General features: G+C 47.5%; 1 protein-coding gene across 3 annotated transcripts in view; it reads left to right on the forward strand.

The window, feature by feature from the left end:
- The window catches only part of LOC142921552 (protocadherin Fat 3-like), a 51837-nt gene extending 37426 nt beyond the window's left edge, over window positions 1–14411 (forward strand). The window contains exons 12-18 of one of the 3 annotated variants that reach the window (XM_076062957.1): window positions 830–1229; window positions 1530–1732; window positions 1941–2094; window positions 7006–7248; window positions 8218–8665; window positions 8844–9070; window positions 9911–14411. In XM_076062957.1, the coding sequence (XP_075919072.1) occupies window positions 830–1229; window positions 1530–1732; window positions 1941–2094; window positions 7006–7248; window positions 8218–8665; window positions 8844–9057 (1662 nt within the window). In that variant the 3' untranslated portion in view covers window positions 9058–9070; window positions 9911–14411. The remainder of the gene's footprint in view (window positions 1–829; window positions 1230–1529; window positions 1733–1940; window positions 2095–7005; window positions 7249–8217; window positions 8666–8843; window positions 9071–9910) is intronic. The other 2 variants (XM_076062958.1, XM_076062959.1) reach the window with 2 other exon arrangements.
- Window positions 14412–18878: the final 4467 nt, after the last annotated feature.

Genomic DNA, 18878 nt, shown 5'->3' on the forward strand with positions numbered 1-18878 from the left:
TACCTTTTTTACCGGGTAAAATGGTAAAGGCTAAAGGTGTCGACATGCCAAGGGGTAAGGTAGTTTAAAGGTAGCTCGGAAGAATTACCCGATAGGGTAAAGATAGAGCGAAGTATTACCCGGTAAATACGGTGCCTTGTTTACTGCTAAAAGCTCCGTGGCGCAGTCCGTGGCCTTCATTGAATAAGTCATATTTTTTTTAAACTTTTTTAAAGCACGCTGTTATGAAATGTACCGTAGAAGTAATGTAAGAACTCCAGGAAGTGGCCCCGAAGCTTGCCACAACGTAAGGGGCCGTGGCCAATTACAGCCAACGTCAGTTGACAGTGGGCAATTAGACCCAAGCCGAAACACAACATATAAAAAATAATGTTTAAAAATATTTTATTTTATTTTTAATGATAGTATATAGTATTGTCATCAGTATGACATAAGTATACCAAGTTTGCAGTCGAAACCACATTGGGAAGTAGGTTAAAATTGAGTTAAAAGATTTGAGGCTACAACAATGACAACAACAGAGTGAGTTAATAGAAAGCGTGTAAAATTGGAATAATCGAGAATATTCTATATGATAAAAGCGCTCTACCTAGCATTTACCTGTTTTAAACCTTTTTCATGTGTAGTACCCCAGTAATTACTACCCTGTAATCGGGTAATTTGTATGGGGTAAGGGTAAAAGGTAGGGTAAAGGTAGGCTCGTTGCTTTTAACCTTTTACCTTACCTGCTGAAGGGTAAAAGGTAGGGTAGAGTGATTGTATTGTGGTAAGGTAAAAGGTTGGGTAAAGGTAGGCTCGTTGTTTTTACCTTTTACCTTACCTTGCCGAGACCTACCTGCGATGGCAGCTGCCCGCCCTCTACCGCTTCCGGGTCTCGGTCACGGACGGAACGTTCGTCAGCGTAGCCACGGTGGCGGTCGACTTGCTGCCCGCCTTCGAGTGGCCCAAGTACGCGATGGAGATCCCCGAAAACTCAGAGGCAGGGACCCCGGTGGTCTTGCGGCGGGCCATGGACGCCGACGCGAGCGGGCGCATCTTAGGGAGGGCGCCCCCCGCCGAGGTGATCTTCGCCACGGGCTACGCCAACGACCGCCCCCCGCGGTTCTTGGACTCGGTGATCTACGTCCGCGTGCCGGAGGACGCGGAGCCCGGCCTGGCGTTGGCCGTCATCCGGGCGGACGACGCGGACGCCACGTCGGAACACCTGCGGCTTACGTACCACCTGACGGGTAGTGTATAGTAGTTAGTAGTGTATAGTGTAGTATACCGGTACAGCACGACACACGTTGCGTTGGAGAGTGAACCCACCGCTACATTTACAGTTGGCTGCGGAGACCCCCCACGTTAAACCGACTCTCGTCGTCAAACTCTCGGTCACATTCTTTGGGTCTTTCGGTAAATTAAAAAATTATAATAATAAAATATCATGACGTTTCGATCGCAACACAAGCAATCGTCATCGTGAGAGAGAAATTAAAACTCCCTGTCCGTCACGACGGCGATCGCCGACCGCGTCCTACCCACCGCAGGCGGCGACCCGCTGGGCCACTTCTCCCTCGGCCCCGTCAACATGGGGGGCGAGTGGACGCTGCGCCTGGAGCGGCCGCTCGACCGCGAGGAGAAGGAGTACCACATCTTGCAGGTGACAGCCACGGACTGCACCTACGCGAGGACGGTCGTCGTGGTCGTCATTGTGCTGGACGTCAATGACAATGACCCCGTGTGTGACAAGGTACCGGTGGCCGTAGACTCGCCGCACAGACCCACACACTATAACGACCACCGCCATTCGCCACTAAGTGGTGGTGACGTCACCACTAATACGTGACCTCACCACTAATACCAACACCACTACAAACACTAATACCACCACCACTACTACCACGACTACCACCACCACTACTACCATACTACTGCTGTGCCCCACGGTGCCCCCCCAGCTGTGGTACAACGTCACCGTGCTGGAGGATGTCGCGCCAGGATTCTTCATGCTGAGCGTTTCCGCCCGTGACTCCGACCTCGGCCCTAACGGCACCGTCAGATACTCGCTGCACGACGCCGGAGCAACGCCCTTCCGCTTGCACCTCGTCAGCGGTAACACTTATCCTGTCACTCGCATAGTCACACTCCTCTCACACCCCTCTCTCATAGTCGTTAGGGTCGGGATCGAACCCACGACCTCCTGCGTACCAGGCGTGGTAGTCAACATCTCATGGCAACCGTGGTGATGATGATGAGAGAGACACAAACTCAAAATTTACAGCCGGGGTCGGGGTCGGGATGGAACCCACGACCTCCTGCGTACCAGGCGAGGTAGTTATCATCACCACAGTGGCCATGAGATGTTGAGAGACGCAAACTCCAAATATACAGCAGCAGGCATCGTCGGGGTCGGGATGGAACCCACGACCTCCTGCGTACCAGGCGAGGTAGTCAACATCTCCTAACCATCGTGGTGATGATGATGAGAGAGACGCAAACTCCAAATATACAGCAGCAGACATCGTCGGGGCCGGTGTTGTATATGTGGTGTGTGAAATTTTTTAATTTGCATAATGTATCCGAAATTATGTTAATTATGCATATAAATTATGCTAATTTGAGAGATTATTGTGTTAGTTTATGCGAGTGGGTGTGGTTATGTTAATGACAGCCTTTATGATAATCAGCCCCCGCCTCGTAGACGAGGTGGGGTTATCAATCTGGATAATGCAATCAATCGTATGCTGTTATGCTAGTGTCAACTCGGCTTCGTTGTCTAAATTCGTATTATCGATCAGTGTAATGCAATTATTCTCGCTTTAACGTTTACTGAGTGAATTAGTGTGTTTATATTTTAGGTCCCCAAGTTCATATCTTGTCGCAGGATACAGTCCTTATGCAAAAATTATAGAAAAGAATCACACGACCACTTCTGCATTAATCAATTTATTTTCTAATTAAACCTTAACTCTAATATAGTATGTGACTCTCAATCTCGGAATTTTTAACACTGTATCAATACAGTATCATCAACATCTGTATGATTTCACTTTGACAATGGCACATGGATTCCTTTCCCCGCATGACGCGAGCCATTGTAGAGATAGAAATTTAAAACATGCATATAATATTCGAACCAAAAACCTTCACTTATAATATGCAAGTTCATATATTTGAACTTATATATATAGCCCACACCGTCCTGCATTCATTTATAGTTCCATAAGCAATTCTTGCAGGCAATTCTTATCCATTGTTTCCCTTTTGGTATCGGAGCTATTAATTCTTATACAGCATAACACGAGCGTATAGAAAATATGAATAAAGTCCTTAAGATTATGCGACGGTATTCATACGAAAGACAATCAAAAAGTTATTTCCATTCCTAAAGGCACGAATATACGTTCATAGATTCATCAGCGATGTTGTATAATTAAGAGATGGCTTGGTGTGCGGCGGGACGTGCTTCTCACGGGAGATTAATTAATTCGTTCCGACCATGGATGAACTCGTCCGTCTGAACGGGCTCGTAGCTATCCGTGGTGCTAAAGTTCAGGGTAAGAATCCACCCATTTTTTTCGCCATATAGCATTGTGATATGGTAGCTTAGCTGATTGGAGAATATATAGAGTTTATTGATAACATTGAGGTAATTTATATTTTAGTTTTTTTATTGGTTTACTATATAGTATTCATTATATAGTGTAGTGTATACCCAGTTACTGTGAATAGCTCAGATGTGAAGGCTGTGACTTTAACATAGCCGTTTCTCTGACCAGTCACAAGCTAATCACTCAGTTATTTCAATGCTTAATTCTCCTAGTTATTTCAATGCTAAATTCTCCTGTTTGATTTGTACTAGGTGCCTCTGTGAATGTGTATGCTTTGAATTTAACATAGCCATTTCTGTGACCAGTCACAAGCTAATCACTGAGCTATTTCAAAGCTAAATTCTATGCTAATTCCTTTGTCAAGGGGTGCCTCTGTGGATGTGTATGCTTTGACTTTAAAATAGCCATTTCTGTGACCAGTTAAGCTAATCACTCAGCTATTTAAATGCTAAATTTTATGCTAATTCCTTTCTCAAGGCGCTTTGTTTCTTTTCACACAGCTTAAAGGTCGCGATCTGAGCGTGGCTTTGTTCGCTCCAGCACTGTCCTCCAGACAGTCTCGTCCCTTCACCTGATGAAGGCCGCTTGTGTTGTGGCCTAAACGTCGTGAGAATTTCATTGTGTTATTTTATTTTATCAATTTATTATTTTATTCTCATTCTACGTGACTTTACCGAAAGAACCAAAGAAGATGAATCCTTGCCGTCACGAAAGCTTTAAATCGAAATAAGTCGTTATATATCACAATGCTATATGGCGAAAAAATGGGTGGATTCTTACCCTCAACTTCAGCACCACGGATAACTACGTGCCCCGTTCAGACGGACGAGTTCATCCATGGTCGAAACGGAGAAGGGGGAGAGAGACAGCTGCGAGGCGCTGTTATACTCCATGTTGTAAATCATACCATTAACCGTGGTGTGAGAGGTATTAAGAGTCAATGCCAGCGAAAGAGCTGCGGTCAAGGTCATCGTAAAATACAATTAATTAAGAACCGAAATGGTTTAAAACATCTTTCCAATGGTTACTAAGCCAGAATCCATCTTCTCGGTTGAAATTGTCTCTGTGCTTGTATATGTCAATTGCCTCATGAACGAATCTCTCATGGTAGCCGGTTGGTTTGCAAAGAACCTCCGTCTTGGAGAAGTCAATGTCATGTGAGCCCACTGAATTATAACAGTGATCAGCCACGGCAAAGGAGTTCGTTCTACCCTGTTACAAGTCTGCTTTATGTTCCCGGATGCGGTCCAAGATATGTCGTTTGGTTTCTCTAATGTAGCTACTACCACAGAGGCACTTTAGTTTGTAAACGCCCGGGTACTGTATGTCTGGAACTGCATCTTTTACAGATGGAACCAGATCACGGATTTTATGTACTGTGTTGAATCGGACCTGGATCTTTTTTGTGACCCCTGCAATGTAGAAGGCCACTTGTGTTGTGGCCAAAACGTCGTGAGAATTTTATTGTGTTATTTTATTAATTTATTATTTTATTCTCATTCTACGTGACTTTACCGAAAGAACCAAAGAAGATGAATCCTTGCAGTCACGAAAGCTTTAAATCGAAAAATAGGTTGGCGTAGGTCGACCAGTTGACACGCTGTTGCAGTTGTGGAACTCGGTCGGTAGATGGCGCACGCAGCTTGCTCGCAGCGTGCTCGGTGGTGTTGTAGAGTGTTGACACCGGTTGCGCAATCGGCGCTGGCGATGCACGTTCGTTGCATTACTACTTTTGATGATGCTGACTCGCACCATGTAGCCTCGTCGGACGAACTCAGTTGAGGTGATGATCTCCTTGCTGGTGAGCTGAGGAGCTGAGGAGCTCCGTTGAGGAGCTCCGTTGATGAGTTCCCCCGAACTGAGGTTTCAATGCTGCAGTGTCCTCTTTTATGCCAAAATCCTTCCTGTTGGCTCCTCCCCACCAGGTGGGGCTTCTTTTGATTTAGCGGTGTGTCATGGTCTGGAGCGCGTGTCCGTATGCGTGTCCGTATGTGTGTCCATCCGTATGTGTGTCCTTGTCTGCGCCATATGTTGTCCTCTTTCTATAAACCACCAAAAGTAAAACAAACATGTTACAAACCGTCTCGAAGGCGTCTCTCTGTCTGCCGGTGCGAGAGGGAGGGCAAGCTTCCCTCCCTGCATGTCATATTCCCGACACACAAAGGAATGGTTAAGGTCTAAAGTTAACACTTATCCCTCACAGTTTGGTATCGCACCACCCGCAGCCATGATTCTGTATGTAACCCAAGGTCTGTGTCAGCTTTCCATTGTGGTATTTGACTCATGTCAAGGGAAGGTGTTTTCCCGAGCGTATGCACACTCCTACCCCGCGCTGCTGGGAGACAAAGACGGCCGGGATCTCTTTCTCTCTCTGACCCTGGGTTTAACATCACTTAAGTCATGTAGTTTATGTTTAACAAAGTTGTGTAAGCGGAGTATAGTTTACGGTGAACAGCGTTAGCATTAATGTTATGTATGAAATTTTGTATTGTGATTTTTTTTTTACTTAACTTTGCCTGGTGTCTTGGCTGACACGCTGCCATTCCAAGCATCTCTTCCCCCCGCCCTTGGGTTTTCCAGGCTCTTTAGCTTACGTTTGCAGTTTTGCTGTGCGCTTGTTTTTTCCTCTCTAACCTTATATTAACTCTACTTATTATGTCTGGAGGTTAGAGAATTCATTTAGACTTAGGAAAATTCTTATTGTCATATGCTTCGGGTCAAGTTGTATAGAAATGATTAAAATATGGAAATAACATTTCATATTGAATTAATAGATGGGTGATGGTTCCATGATATAGCTTGTGGTCTGGTTGCCAATTGGAGTGAGCGTGAGGGTCGATAATTTAGCCTATTCCTGTTGTTGAATTTCGAACTGTACGTTACTTTAATAGTAATGCAGGATAAATGGTTGGCTGTTTGGCTTGGCTGTCTGCGGCTAGCACAAACTCTCAGTGACCCTGGCTTTGTGTTTACGTCAGTCTCTTGCAATTCGCTGCTCTGCACTCTGTCTGTTCCCTTGACCCTGGGAGTTTGTAACTGTCAAAATCATGTCAGTAGGTCATGGTAAATGGCTTTTCCATGACCTCCACATACCATGCTGAGGGCCTGGGTTGGTGTTGTTTTTATTCATTATATAAAAAAAAACAATAGAAATATGCATCTATATGTATGGGAAAATTACTTGTTAATATTAAGATGGAAAAAGGGCCTATATACAACATCGGGATGGAACCCACGACCTCCTGCGTACCAGGCGAGGTACTTAACATCTAGCCATCGTGGTGATGATGATGAGAGAGACGCAAACTCCAAATTTACAGCAGCAGGCGTCGTCGGGGTAGGGATTGAACCCACGACCTCCTGCATACCAGGCGAGGTAGTTAACATCTCTTGTCGGCGTGGCCCCGCGTAGGGAAGCTCTTTACGCGGGCGCCGCTGGACCACGAGGCCGCCCCGGTCCACGCGCTCACCGTGGTCGCGAACGACCGGGGCGGCCGCTCCTGCCGGGCGGAGGTCCTCGTGAGGGTGGAGGACATGGACGACTCGGCCCCGCGCTTCCTCGCGGGGTCGCCCCCCCGTGCCGTCGCCCTGCGTTGGCGCCACGCCGGCGTGGGGACGGCGGTGACGAGCGCGCGCGCCGTCGACTCCGAACTGGGTACGGTGACGACGAAGTTGACGATGACGACGAAGATGATGACAATGACGACGATGACGTACACACACACACGTGAGTGTGTACATTATGGGGAGCGGTGGTGTAGCGGTTAGCGCTACGCCGCGCTACGAACCCGGTGACCGGGGTTCGATTCCCGCTCACGGCCAACACCAGTGACGATTATCTAAACCGGTCCCGGGCCTCCCCTAGGTCGACTCAGCCTCAAATGAGTACCTGGTGCGGTGTGTAAACATCGCCAGTAGGGAGGCAAAGGCGGCCGGGCGTGGTGCTGGCCAACCACCCACTCGAGTGCCACAGTGCCGGCCTTTATAGGTGCTACTCGCTGACAGCACTTGCCCCAAAAGTCTGAGGCTACACGTGGGATCTTTAGCTTTGGCGATCTGGACACATTCCCATCGGTGAGCTCCTCCAGCAGGCAAGGCTGCGTTGGCTGGGTCATGTGGCCTGCATGCCCAGCCACCGCATGCCGAAACAGCTTTTGTTCGGCCGGATCGAGGGGGCTAAACGGGCGCGGCACGGGCTAGAGAAGAGATGGAGTGACGTGGTACAGGAGGACGTGGAGCTGAGTGGACTTGCCGATGACCGGTACCAGCGGTCTCGAGATCGGCCTCTGTGGAGGAGGCTCGTGAAGGACGCTACTGGGCAGTTGGAGGCAGTCGCCCTCCAACAACAACGGAGGGCGGAGGAGCGACGCTCACAACAACGAGCGGAGCGCCGGGTGGCTAAAGCACAGCAAGTTGGCACAGTAGGCGGTACAGGTGGTGCTTCAGCCAGTCATCTCGGTCATCTCAGTCAGTCGACCCGTGGCACCTGGGTCTGCCCCGTGACCTCCTGCCAGCGGGCGTTCGACACTTCACTTGACTGCCTCAAGGTGCACATTGCCTGGCACAAGTGCCGTGGTGACGCCACCGCCACTTAGTGGCGAATGGCGGTTGTTGTGTGTTTTAGGCCGCCGCCGCAGGGTGACTCACTTTCTGCTGGACTCGGCCGGCTACCGCTTCGCCATCGACGTCCGTTCGGGCCTCATCGTCGTCAAGCGTCCGCTGGAGCGCCGTGCCCTCTACAACCTCACGGTGCTCGCCCGCGCCGGGGGGGGGGGCTCGGCGCCTTCCGCCACCGCGGCGATTTCCGTGTCCCTCCGTGACGACGATTACGTCGCCACCCCGGCGTTCCGGCGGCCGGCTTACCGCGTCACCGTGCCGGAGGACGCGGCGCCGGGCACCACGGTCGTCACCGTGGCGGCCACCTTCGGCGGGGCGGGCGCGCCGAGCTACGGCATCGCCAGCGGCAACGAGCTCGGGGCGTTCGGGATCGACCGGAGGCTCGGTGAGAGACGCGGCACGGGGCACAGACGGCGGCCCTCTTGGGTCTCTGTCTCCCATAGAATCACGCAGAGGTGCGTTTTGTGTGTGTGCTGTGTGTGTGCTGTGTGCATGCTGCGTGCGTGCTGTGTGCGTGCTGTGTGAGTGCGTGCTGTGTGTGTGCTGTGTGTGTGCTGTGTGTGTGTGTGTGCTGTGTGCGTGCGTGCTGTGTGCGCTGTGTGCGTGCGTGCTGTGTGTGCCGTGTTGCCCCAGGCGTCATAAGCGTCGTGGCGAGGGCCCTGGACTACGACAAGCGCCGCCACCACTACCTGACGGTGTGGGCCGCCGCCGCCAGCGACGGCGACGACGCCGGAGGGGCGGCGACCTCGCCGAGCGCCGTTACCGTGGTGACCGTGGACGTCACCGACGAACCGCGGTTCGCCGCGAAGAGCGCCGTCGTCGGGGAGGAGGACGCCCTGCCTGGTGACGCCATCGTCACGGTAACGGCGTCGACCCGTGACGATGCCGGTTACGTCGTCGTCAGATCGTCGTCACGGTGACGGCGTTAACCTGTAACATCGCGTTTAGGTCGTCACTAAACCAGCAGAAGCAGCAGCAGCATGATGATGATCATGGTGGGTGGTAGGGTTTGTGTCGTGGTTAAAGCTGTCTCTCTTGCGGTGTTTGTGTTGTGGTTGAAGCTGTCTCTCTTGCGGTGTTGTGGTTAAAGCTGTCTCTCTTGCGGTGTTTGTGTTGTGGTTGAAGCTGTCTCTCTTGCGGTGTTATGGTTAAAGCTGTCTCTCTTGCGGTGTTTGTGTTGTGGTTGAAGCTGTCTATCTCCGGTGGTTGTGGTTGAAGCTGTCTCTCTTGCAGTGTTGGGTTGAAGCTGTCTCTCTGCGGTGATTGTGTTGTGGTTGAAGCTGTCTCTCTTGCGGTGTTGTGGTTGAAGCTGTCTCTCTTGCGGTGTTTGTGTTGTGGTTGAAGCTGTCTCTCTCTTGCGGTGTTTGTGTTGTGGTTGAAGCTATCTCTCTTGCGGTGTTGTGGTTGAAGCTGTCTCTCTCTTGCGGTGTTTGTGTTGTGGTTGAAGCTGTCTATCTGCGGTGGTTGTGGTTGAAGCTGTCTCTCTCGCGGTGTTGTGGTTGAAGCTGTCTCTCTTGCGGTGTTTGTGTTGTGATTGAAGCTGTCTATCTGCGGTGGTTGTGGTTGAAGCTGTCTCTCTCGCGGTGTTGTGGTTGAAGCTGTCTCTCTTGCGGTGTTTGTGGTTGAAGCTGTCTCTCTCTGCTGTGTTTTGTGTTTTGTGCCACCGCCGTCTGTCTCCTTCACCGTCGCATCATCCGTAGAGCGGAGCAGCCGGCGACGCCAGCAGCGAGGAGGAGGAGTAGGAGGAGATTGCCACGTCCTCGCCACTGCCGGCCGGTGGGCGGCGGGTCCACGTTTGACCGACGGAGCCCCTCGCTCGCTCGCTCGTTGCGGGAGCGTGTCCGCGTGCAGATCACTCAACTCGAGGCTGACGGATGTTGTTTTATTGTTGGTGCCTAATTGTACGTCGCCGCTTGGGGGATGCACCCCGCCAGGCGAGGATCGCACGCCTCCAACGTATCCGCTGTCGGTTAGCATCGGAGGGGACTTGTGGCTCGGCTCGGGCAAACGTTAGCTGCCACGGCAGTGCCCCGGTGCCATTGAATTAAAGCCCCTCCTCCTCGTTTTGTTTGTGTTGCAAGACAATTAGCATTTTGCTGTGCGGTGCGGAAACAAAAAACCGATTGCCCGCCGAGTAAGGGGCTGTTTATCTTTGTTTTTTGTTCAATGTTTTTTCTTCGAAACACATCGGCTCTGGTAGATGTTACTAAACCCGAAATCTTTTAATTTGCCACTGATAACGGTGCGTTGGATGCTCGCACTACTCTCTCTGTCCGCTGTAAAATTAACTCGATGCGTTCCCTTGACAGTTCTTTCCTCGGATTCTCTGCGAGCACCATCGACCCCCCCCCACCCCCCCCCCCCCCCCCGTTGCACTGGAGCGGAGTGCCATTAAACAGCATCTCTTTTGTTTGCATTTTGACTGCTTGTGTTGTGGTTATTGCAAACACGATGCCTTGAATAAAGGTGTCAGTTTTTGTGCCAGTTAAAAGGGTAAAACCTATTTCTAAGTCACCCCCTGTGAGTGGCTGGCTAAAGTGCCATCTGTTGAGGAAGTACTGAAGGCGTTCCGGAGTCTGAGACCAGGAAAGGCAGCGGGTAGAGATGATCTCCCAAGCAAAATGCTGAGAGAGGGTGGCGTTTGTGCACAAACTGCCCTTTATGACATCATAACAACAGCCTGGACCACTGGACGGGTTCCGCAGGATTGGAAGGATGCCCTGGTGGTCCCCCTCTTTAAGAAGGGGGACCGCACAGACTGTAACAACTACAGGGGCATCTCACTCGTCAGTGTGCTGGGAAAGGTCCTGGCAAGGATTATTCAACATCGCCTTGCCAGGCACGCTGAGGAAAGGCTTGCGGAGCCCCAATGCGGTTTCAGGAAAGGGTGGTTGTTGTATATATAGGTGTTATGGAAATTGATGAAAATAATGAAAATTAAATGAAATTTGAGATTTGCATAATTTATCCGAAATTATGTTAATCAGTGTAATTATGCGCATAAATTATGCTGATTCGAGAGGTAATCGTATTAATTAATGCGAGTGGGCGTGGTTATGATAATGCTGGTCGTTATGGATTATCAGGTCGAGCCTCGGTGACTAGGATTGTGTTATGAATTGGAATGACGCAATTAATCGTATGCAGTGACGCAGGCGTTGTGAGCGTGAATGAGAGAGAGTCGATTCGACTCTGCTCTTTAATTCCGTATTATCGATAAAGATACGATTACTCTCGATTGAACATTACGAATTATGCGTGTTATGGATTATGTATGGTGATAGTGTGCTTATGATAGGTCCCCAGGATTCAGATCTCATACGCAGAACAATATTATGCAGAATTTCAGGAAGAATCACACACAAACCTTCTGCTTTAATCAATTTTATTTCTAGCTAACTTTAATTTTTGGATAATATGAAAACTCAATCTCGGGATTTTGGAATTTCAACACAGCGTTAACATGATACCATCACGATTGCGTTGTTTCACCTCGATAGCGGCACCTGTGGTTAATTCCCGACGCGTAACGCAATCGATCGGTTGTTGAGAGAGAGATTAAAAACATGCGAACTATTCTATCAAACCTTAACTTTATAATATGCAAACTCGTATGCTTGAATTGTTACACAACACAGCACTTGGTCTTTGATTCGTATCCAATCCTTAATACATCCTGATATGCGAAGTTATTATGCTTGAAATCGTCAGCACAGTACCACGTTGATGTTCGTTCATTGATTCATAACGATTATGAATTTAAAGCGTTCGACTGAAATACTTCGAATTGCCTTATCAACACCACTCGATGGCCACAATGCTTCGTTACTTGAATTGTCACACAACACAGCATTCGGTCATTGATCATGCGCGGCCCTTAATGCAATTATTGTCACGTTGTTCACAATAGGATGACTGATTATTATGCAACGCTACTCGTTGACAGGGGCACTACAACCAGTATTATTCTTGGAGGCACAACTATGCGTTTCAATTCGTTATTTCATTCGTGGATACCAGCAAGATTATGCAGAAAGACAATATTAACGAACGACTCAAGTATTTCTAATCAACTTCTCAACGCGACTCAATGGGTGGCGATGTTTCCTTTTGATATCCTTATCTCGGGCCAATCTTTTAATTAATTGTGGCCAGACCCCTGACAGGGAACCGGTTGAACCCGCTCTCTATCCCCGCGAGCGGCGCTCCGTGGTGAGGTGCCAAGAATTAATCCTTGTTAATGGGTCAGTTGGTAATTTATGCGGTTAGAAGTACAGCCCCAGCACAATATTACAGAGAAAAATTATGAACACTCTTAAAAACGATGGATTATTCACTCGGTCGTTGCGATGTTTCCACAATCACGGATGGTTCAATGGCTTGAGGTTTTTAGGCTTTGTTAATGACCCGTGTGTGTGTGTTGAATGGTGTGAGTGGTGAAAGAGTAGGCAAATGTTCGGAATCGATTCTTTGCGTCAAGCAGACGTCTGGTTTGTGTTTAGTGGGGGGCAGTGTATCATACGTATCAGTTGATTCTTCTTTCAGTAGTTGGTTCGGACTCGACGGACGTTGGTGAACGAGTAGATGCGTTGTTGTAGCTGAGATGACCGTCTGGTAGACGGTGTTAGAAGCACGCCCGCAGCGGCGCGCTGGTGCTCCGTCGTCGGCGGTTGTAGATTGCAGGCTCACGATTCGCTCGTGGTGGCGCTGGCCGCTAACAGCGGCAGCGGGTCGCCAATTCGGCGAGTTGTAGAGACGTCTCCGGCGTCGGTGATGGCTGCTCTTCTGCTGAGATGAGTTGAGCGGGTCTTCTGCTGAGATGAGTAGAGATGAGTCTTCTTCTGTTGAGCTGAGTTGAGATCAGTCTTCTTCTGTTGAGCTGAGTTGAGATGAGTCTTCTTCTGTTGAGCTGCCCCCGAGGGCTGATGAGTTGGCCCCGAGGGCTGATGAGTTGATTTCAATGCTGAAACGGCTCCTTTTTATGCCAAAAATCTCTCTCCTTCTCGGCTCCCCCTCACGAGGCGGAGCTATCTTTGATCTGATCGTATGTCGGTGGGGGGGGGTTCGTGTGTCGGTGGTGGGGGGGTTCGTGTGTCAGTGTATATGTTTGTGTGTGTGTCATTTATGACACGGTCCTGTTCGGGTCTTTCCTCAAGCCATAAACATCAAGACAACAGACACCTCGATTCATCTCAGTGGCGTCTGGTTGTCTGATCCCTCCACCCAGAGAGAGGGGCGGGTTCCCCCCCCCCCCTTTTCCGTTCGCGTTCCGACGCACAAAGAAATGGTTAAGATTTTTTAAAGTTTAACATTTCACATCACAGTTGGTATCTCATCATACACAGTTATGATCCTGCTTGTGATTCATAGTATTTGATTTATTTCCAAGTGAAGATGCTCTTCTGAGCGTATGCATTTTATCACGTGCTGCAGGGAAAGACAAAGGTGGCCGGGAGCACCTCTTTATACTTTGACTTATATTTCTCAAATACCATTTGGTCCCATGTTCGCCAAGACTCGTGTTTGTAACTACGTCCTCCCGACACCTCTCGGTTTTACCGAGGTTCGAATTGTTATGATGGAATTATTAAAAAGAAAAATAATTATCATCCTGAGTTTAAGAGGTCCATTTCTTGATTGTTGGAATGCATATCCCTTGGTTCTGTAAGGTTCTATAATGGAATGTCGTGTAAGGTTAACACATTGTTATTATTAATATTATTTTGCAATTTCCTTTAAAACTTTCTTTGCCTGGTTGCCGTGTGTGGGGTGGGTGTGTCTCCTAATCAAACCCGGCTGGCTTTTCCAGATGGCCCCTTGTGATAAGGTGTAATTCCTGCTTCTCCGCGCTGTGAGAGAGACAAATGTGGTCGGGGTTGCTTGGAATATTGTTTAAACTCTTTCGCAAGTTTGCCCGTTGTCTCATTCCTTCTCGATAACCTTTGATGTGACTCGGTATTCTTGCTCCAAGCTTTGTTTTAACAGTAAAAGTATTAAAGGTGAAAATCATTTGATAGCGAATTAATCATTGGATAATAATTAACTGATGTGTCTGGTGGCCTGTTCTTAATTGGAGTGAGCGTTAGGATCGCTAATTTTATCTTATTCTTGTTGTTGCCTTTTAATTTTTTTGTTGTTTTACTGGAAAATAAGGAAAAGAATATGTATACGATTTACCCTGTTGGCGTCTGGTGTCTGCTCTCTTGGTGTTCTGACCTCGGAGGGACCTTTCCTAAGGGGCCCATCAAACTCTTGTTCATCTGGAGATTTTCGCCGATAGCTGTTACATCCTCGCCTTGAGAGTTTTATTATTTCTTTATATCTCTATATGGCCTGTTTATGACCGACACCTGGTTTTTCGTGTTTCTGGCTTACGGGTTTGATTCATTATAAAAAAATATATATATTGTTTGTCATGAAAGAAAGGAAAAAGAAATCTGTGTATGCATCCGTAAATATTCTTATGGATATTAATTAGAAAAAGGGCCGTATACAACATTACACCCTTTTAAAAATGATCGGTGGTCTGCCACCGGTTATTTTTAATATTAAAGAAAAATGCCTTTTTCCACCATGAACCATCGACTGTCTTCCAGTTTGTGATTTTTCCTTACAACGCGCGCGTACGTGTCACAGCATGATTACATTTGAAATAAAAAATAAAAGAACAGGAAAAAAAAAATAAAGGCAACATGTTACATCGGTTGTTATCAATTATTGCTTTGATTTTTGTTTCAGTTCCTGGGAAACACTGGATAGCGGTTTCGAGCCCGGTGGTACACCGTTTCCCTCCTGGCATCTCTTTGTTTAATGTTTACCAAGTTATTGGCAACCTTACTGCCACGTTTGGTCAAAAGTACAGAATAATTTTTCTCATGACCAGGTATTTTCGAGTAACCTGTGACCTTTCCATGCAACATCATCACATCGTCGTTTTGGTTCATCGTCGGTACGGCTTTAGCCAAATGAGCACGGTTCCTTGGTTCGTATCGGTAATTTTTTTTATCCCTCGCCTTCCCTGTGGGTTTATGTGGCGTGAAGCCATGTCGTACGCCACCAGGATTAGTACACAACACGAGTTTCCGTGCTCGACTGTTGGGGTCATTTGCCTTCTCCGCAGCCATGTGCAGATTTGCTGACTCCGTACCACGATCCGATTCCGTGCCTCGATTCGATTCCATGTTTTTGCGTGTGCTGGATTTCCACACATTCCCCAATCCATCATGGATTTTTGTCTCCGTAACGCGTTTCCCTGGCACTTTTACTGTACTCTCACGCAATGTTGCGACACAATTGATCGCGTTTCCATTTACCAAACAAGCATGTTCCTCCTCCCGATCCTGTTGGTTATCATTTCCTGTTAGATCACGCTTCATGGTTAATTTTCCTTGTTCAATAGGTGGGTTCACCACGGGAGCGACTCTCGCGTTCCCTACCACATCAAAGTGGGTGCATGACGCATTTAGTTTTCCACAATCATGGTTCCCCTCCTGGTTCTGTTTGTAACCTCCAGCCTGCTTGATTTTTTCGAAGGGGTGTGATTTTTTTTTCAGATCAGCGGACACCTCTTTCCCTGTCATTTTCCTCTCAACCAGTGTGAGCGATTTATCACGTGCCCATGTCACCCTCTTTGTTACAGCCAAGCCATGTGTGCCCCTTGTGTATCGTGGAATGGGGAATCGGCGTGATTCTGCTCTTGGCCTATATGCGCCATGATTCTCGCGATTATGTGTCTTTGTGTGTCGTGGCCGCCCATTCTCTATGTGCCACTGTCGACCGTAATTGTTATCTCGCCATCTGTGTGGGTAATTTTGGCCGGCTGTGTGCCGCTGCATTGGGTGAAGATATGGTCCTGCTCTTTGCTTCCACCCGTGGCGATTGTCGCAAATACGCGTCTCTGCACGCTGCGAACGCTCTCGGTCTGTGTGCCGTGGAATTGAGCACTGGTCTGACTTTGCTCGTGGTCTCCACACGTTGCGATTCTCGCAAATACGCGTCCCTGCATGCTGCGATCGCTCCTGGTCTGCGTGCCATTGTCTCGTGTAATTGTTATTTGACCACCCGTGTATGTAATTATGTTGGTAATCCATGGGTGCTTTTTGTTTTCTGCACTGTGGGCCTGCGTGCATCAAATGCCTCACATGTTTTTTATTTTCCTCTGATAGGCTGGTTGCCTTGTCCCGTTCACTGTGTGCTGTGAAATCATTGTTTTTAGCCCGGTACAGTCAAGCCATGTGTGCCCGATCCACTATGTGGTCTAAGGAGGCTGTCTCTGGATTCAAGACCATTCCCACAATTTCTGTAATCTCTGGACTCAAAGATCCAAAAAACATAATTTTGAACCTTTTGTCACCTTCGTGATACTGATCCACATCGCCCGCATAGTACGCTCTTTTAAACCGCATGAGGTAATCCCGAGGATCCTCGTCTGCACACTGGGTCATAGATTTTGCAGCGTTAAATCCCTCAGACAGTGTTGAATATTCTCCAAACTTCCGAATCACTGCCAGGCTCAGCTTTTTAAAATCGTTCCGAACCTCGTATGGTAGCGATTTTACCCATGATATGGACTGTCCATGCAAGCTGCGTTTCAGCAAACTCGCTTTTTCATCCGTTTTCCTCAGACCCCTGATCATTGCTTCTGCTTCTACCGTTGCGATGTGAGTGTGAATGTCCCTGTTCTTATTGTGTGGATCAAAATAGGGAATTCTGACGAGAGCTTTGTCCATCAATTTCAGAGTGTTACTACTGAACGAGTATTCGGAAAGTTGATCATCGTCATCCGAGTCAGATTCGGATGAGTCATTAACATCACGGTGGCGTTGCTTAACATGATTTTTGTAGCGTATTTTGCGCCTGTAACGTGGGTCAACTTTGCTCGGTGACTCATGTTTGTCCCATGGCTAATACTTATGTGGTTTTTGTGGGGTGTTTGATTTATATTTGTCTGGTGCGTCGTGCCTGTCTCGATGTTTGTGTCGGCCGTCTGTGCGTGGTGTGCGTTTTCCTGGAGAGTTGCCTCGGAGCTTCGGCTCCGCCCTTTCTCGCGTTATTAGTACAGAATCTCCTGGTGATTTAGTTTTAATATTCTGTCTCACTCTGACTTCGGGGTTATCAGTCCCACCTGTTTCTTTTCCGAAATTTTCCTCCCATAATCTCTGTTTGTCTGTCTGTGCGAGAGGGTCTGAGTTCAGCGTAGTTATTCCTGATGTTTTTACATCGTGTTCGCTTTTCTCCCATTTTATCCAGTTCTTAAGCAGTGTCCCAATGTCATCAATACAGCTCCCCTTCCATGTGTCTCCCTGATTTGTTTGCTCTGTAGCAGATCGGCCTGACCATTTTGGTACAAGTTCCCAATATCCCGCAATCCACTCAAAAAATACTCTTAATACGAGCATCTCTGGAATTTCACTTCAGAGTGCATATCAAAACAGTTGTATCCAGAATGCATCAGTTCGACTCGTGTGACTCTGGTATTCCCTTCAGAGTACGTATAAAAACACTTGTATCACAGGATGTAGTCAGTTTGACTCGAGCAAATAATCTTACTTCAACTGTCTTTGTTATACCCTGTTACTCTGGAATTTCCCTTCAGAGTGCGTTTTTTTGTTTGTTTTACACCCGTTACAGTCACAGGGTAACGTTAGATCATAAAACCTTGGTTAATACAACAGTGATTTGTTCCTTAATTCGAGCATAAACTGTCTGCGAGAGATCCCGGACGACGCGCCCATTATGTTGTATATATAGGTGTTATGAAAATTGATGAAAATAATGAAAATTAAATGAAATTTGAGATTTGCATAATTTATCCGAAATTATGTTCATCAGTGTAATTATGCGCATAAATTATGCTGATTCGAGAGGTAATCGTATTAATTTATGCGAGTGGGCATGGTTATGATAATGCTGGTCGTTATGGATTATCAGGTCGAGCCTCGGTGACTAGGATTGTGTTATGAATTGGAATGACGCAATTAATCGTATGCAGTGACGCAGGCGTTGTGAGCGTGAATGAGAGAGAGTCGATTCGACTCTGCTCTTTAATTCCGTATTATCGATAAGGATACGATTACTCTCGATTGAACATTACGAATTATGCGTGTTATGGATTATGTATGGTGATAGTGTGCTTATGATAGGTCCCCAGGATTCAGATCTCATACGCAGAACAATATTATGCAGAATTTCAGGAAGAATCACACACAAACCTTCTGCTTTAATCAATTTTATTTCTAGCTAACTTTAATTTTTGGATAATATGAAAACTCAATCTCGGGATTTTGGAATTTCAACACAGCGTTAACATGATACCATCACGATTGCGTTGTTTCACCTCGATAGCGGCACCTGTGGTTAATTCCCGACGCGTAACGCAATCGATCGGTTGTTGAGAGAGAGATTAAAAACATGCGAACTATTCTATCAAACCTTAACTTTATAATATGCAAACTCGTATGCTTGAATTGTTACACAACACAGCACTTGGTCTTTGATTCGTATCCAATCCTTAATACATCCTGATATGCGAAGTTATTATGCTTGAAATCGTCAGCACAGTACCACGTTGATGTTCGTTCATTGATTCATAACGATTATGAATTTAAAGCGTTCGACTGAAATACTTCGAATTGCCTTATCAACACCACTCGATGGCCACAATGCTTC

This window comes from Petromyzon marinus, unplaced genomic scaffold (genome assembly GCF_048934315.1).
Source record: "Petromyzon marinus isolate PM22_M1 ecotype Great Lakes invasive population unplaced genomic scaffold, UKy_Petmar_22M1.pri1.0 PM_G_Scaffold_82, whole genome shotgun sequence".
Taxonomy (NCBI): Eukaryota; Metazoa; Chordata; class Hyperoartia; order Petromyzontiformes; family Petromyzontidae; genus Petromyzon; species Petromyzon marinus.